The sequence below is a fragment of the Leishmania donovani genome, chromosome 29 (assembly GCF_000227135.1).
Source record: "Leishmania donovani BPK282A1 complete genome, chromosome 29".
Classification (NCBI taxonomy): domain Eukaryota; phylum Euglenozoa; class Kinetoplastea; order Trypanosomatida; family Trypanosomatidae; genus Leishmania; species Leishmania donovani.
The window spans coordinates 37,928-39,484 of record NC_018256.1 but is presented as its reverse complement, the minus strand read 5'-3'; the positions used below and the strand labels follow the sequence as shown (position 1 = coordinate 39,484).

The following is a 1,557-nucleotide window of genomic DNA, read 5'->3' as shown; positions in this document are numbered from 1 at the left end:
TTTTTCCCTTTTGCTTGCTGTCGCTGCTGTTTTTCTCTTCTGCTTATTGTGCTTTCCGAACACTGCACCCCTCCTCCCTTCCCCTCCGTGAGGGGCGTCGCCTCAGCCCGGTGTCCAGGGTCTAGTAGCGCCCCACTCACTGTGGGAGAAAGCCAAGCAGCCGCTATCCTTGCCATATGCCGGACCAGTTCTGGTGGTCACAGGGCCGAGTGCCCACGACGTGGGGAAGTCAGATGCACCGCTGCTGATGTCGGCGGCCATGCCCTGGATGGCGCTGCGTCGGTGCGCCCCGCGACAGGGAACACAGGCTCACGCCATCCACACGATAGGCGAGGTGCCGACGTGACTGGAACGTATATGGCAGCCGGCCCCTCGCACTGCGTGCTGGTGTGTGACGCCTGAGTGCCACCGTGAGGGAGATGCACCAGGTGGCGACCGGCATAGTGGGGGTGGGTGGAGTTTATCTTTATGGAGCAGGGGCCGTGCTCTCCGATGACCAGGTCGGCGCATCGCTGTGGGGCGTGTGCACGGCTGCTTTGCAGCCGCGCGATGGGCCCTGTGACAGGCCGATGGGCCGCGCGGCGTTTGGCCTGATGCTCTGTGGCAGTGTACGGACACGTTGGAAAAGCAAACCTAATACATGGATACCATTCTTCTCACCTATGCCCCTCCCCTCTCTCTTTCCGATTCGTTCTGGCAGTGTGTGCCGCGCGCTGTGTGTTGCTCCTCCACCGAGCAGCGAGCAGTTGTGCTACCTTAGTGCATTTCCTTCACATTTTGTTTTGCTTTCTCTCTGTCATAGTATTTTTGTGCGCCGCTTGCTCCATCCCGCCCCCTCGAACCTACTCATATTGCGTTGGGCCGACTGCCGTTGCTGGCAAGAGTTGTGTGTGTGTGCGCAACGGCTCTGTTCGGTGCGGTCCAACAAGTCCTTCCCGACTTTCCGCCCTTTGTTGTTTTTTTTGTGCTCCTGCTCTTGACTGTCCCAGCGATTCCTTGCGGCTTGCAGGGGATATAACATCGGCAATGAGCACCGACAATGACATTGAGCGCCAGATCATGATGGAGATGGAGGCAGAGATCAGTCGATCGCAGGGGAATCGTCGCGATCCTTACACCAACCCGCCGCCCTTTGAACTCAGCTTTATCGAGGACGATCCCATGGAGGCGGCCCGGAAGGCAGAGGTGGACCGGATTCAGCGTGAAATCGAAGAGCGCCTCCGCCGAAAGCAGCAGCAGAAGCAGCGTGACTCTCTGGAGCTATCACCGAACTGCCCGGCCAATGAAGGTGAAATGAGTGCTGTCTACGACTCTTTACAGCAGCCCCAGAACGCTGCCTGGCCCGTTGGAGCCCTTGATCGTCACGTGGTTCGCGCGTCGCTTAGCAGTGAGTCGGAGAACCGCGAGAAGGCGGAAGAAGCATCACGTCTTCGCGAAGACGAGGCAGCAATGACGAGGAGAGAGACAGACGAGGAAGCGCGAATTGATATGGAGGTGCAGGTGAGAAGAAGTGCCGAGATTCAAGCGCTACGCGAAGCTGAGGAGCAGGCGCGTCGC

At 59.0% G+C, this 1,557-nt stretch overlaps 1 protein-coding gene across 1 annotated transcript; it reads left to right on the top strand.

Annotated features, from left to right (window-relative positions):
• Nucleotides 1-1,026: 1,026 nt before the first annotated feature.
• LDBPK_290110 (hypothetical protein, conserved) lies at nucleotides 1,027-1,557 on the top strand (the record flags this gene model as incomplete). The annotated part of the gene is made up of 1 exon (XM_003862381.1): nucleotides 1,027-1,557. A coding segment is annotated over one exon (531 nt), but the record flags the coding sequence as incomplete, so codon positions are not given.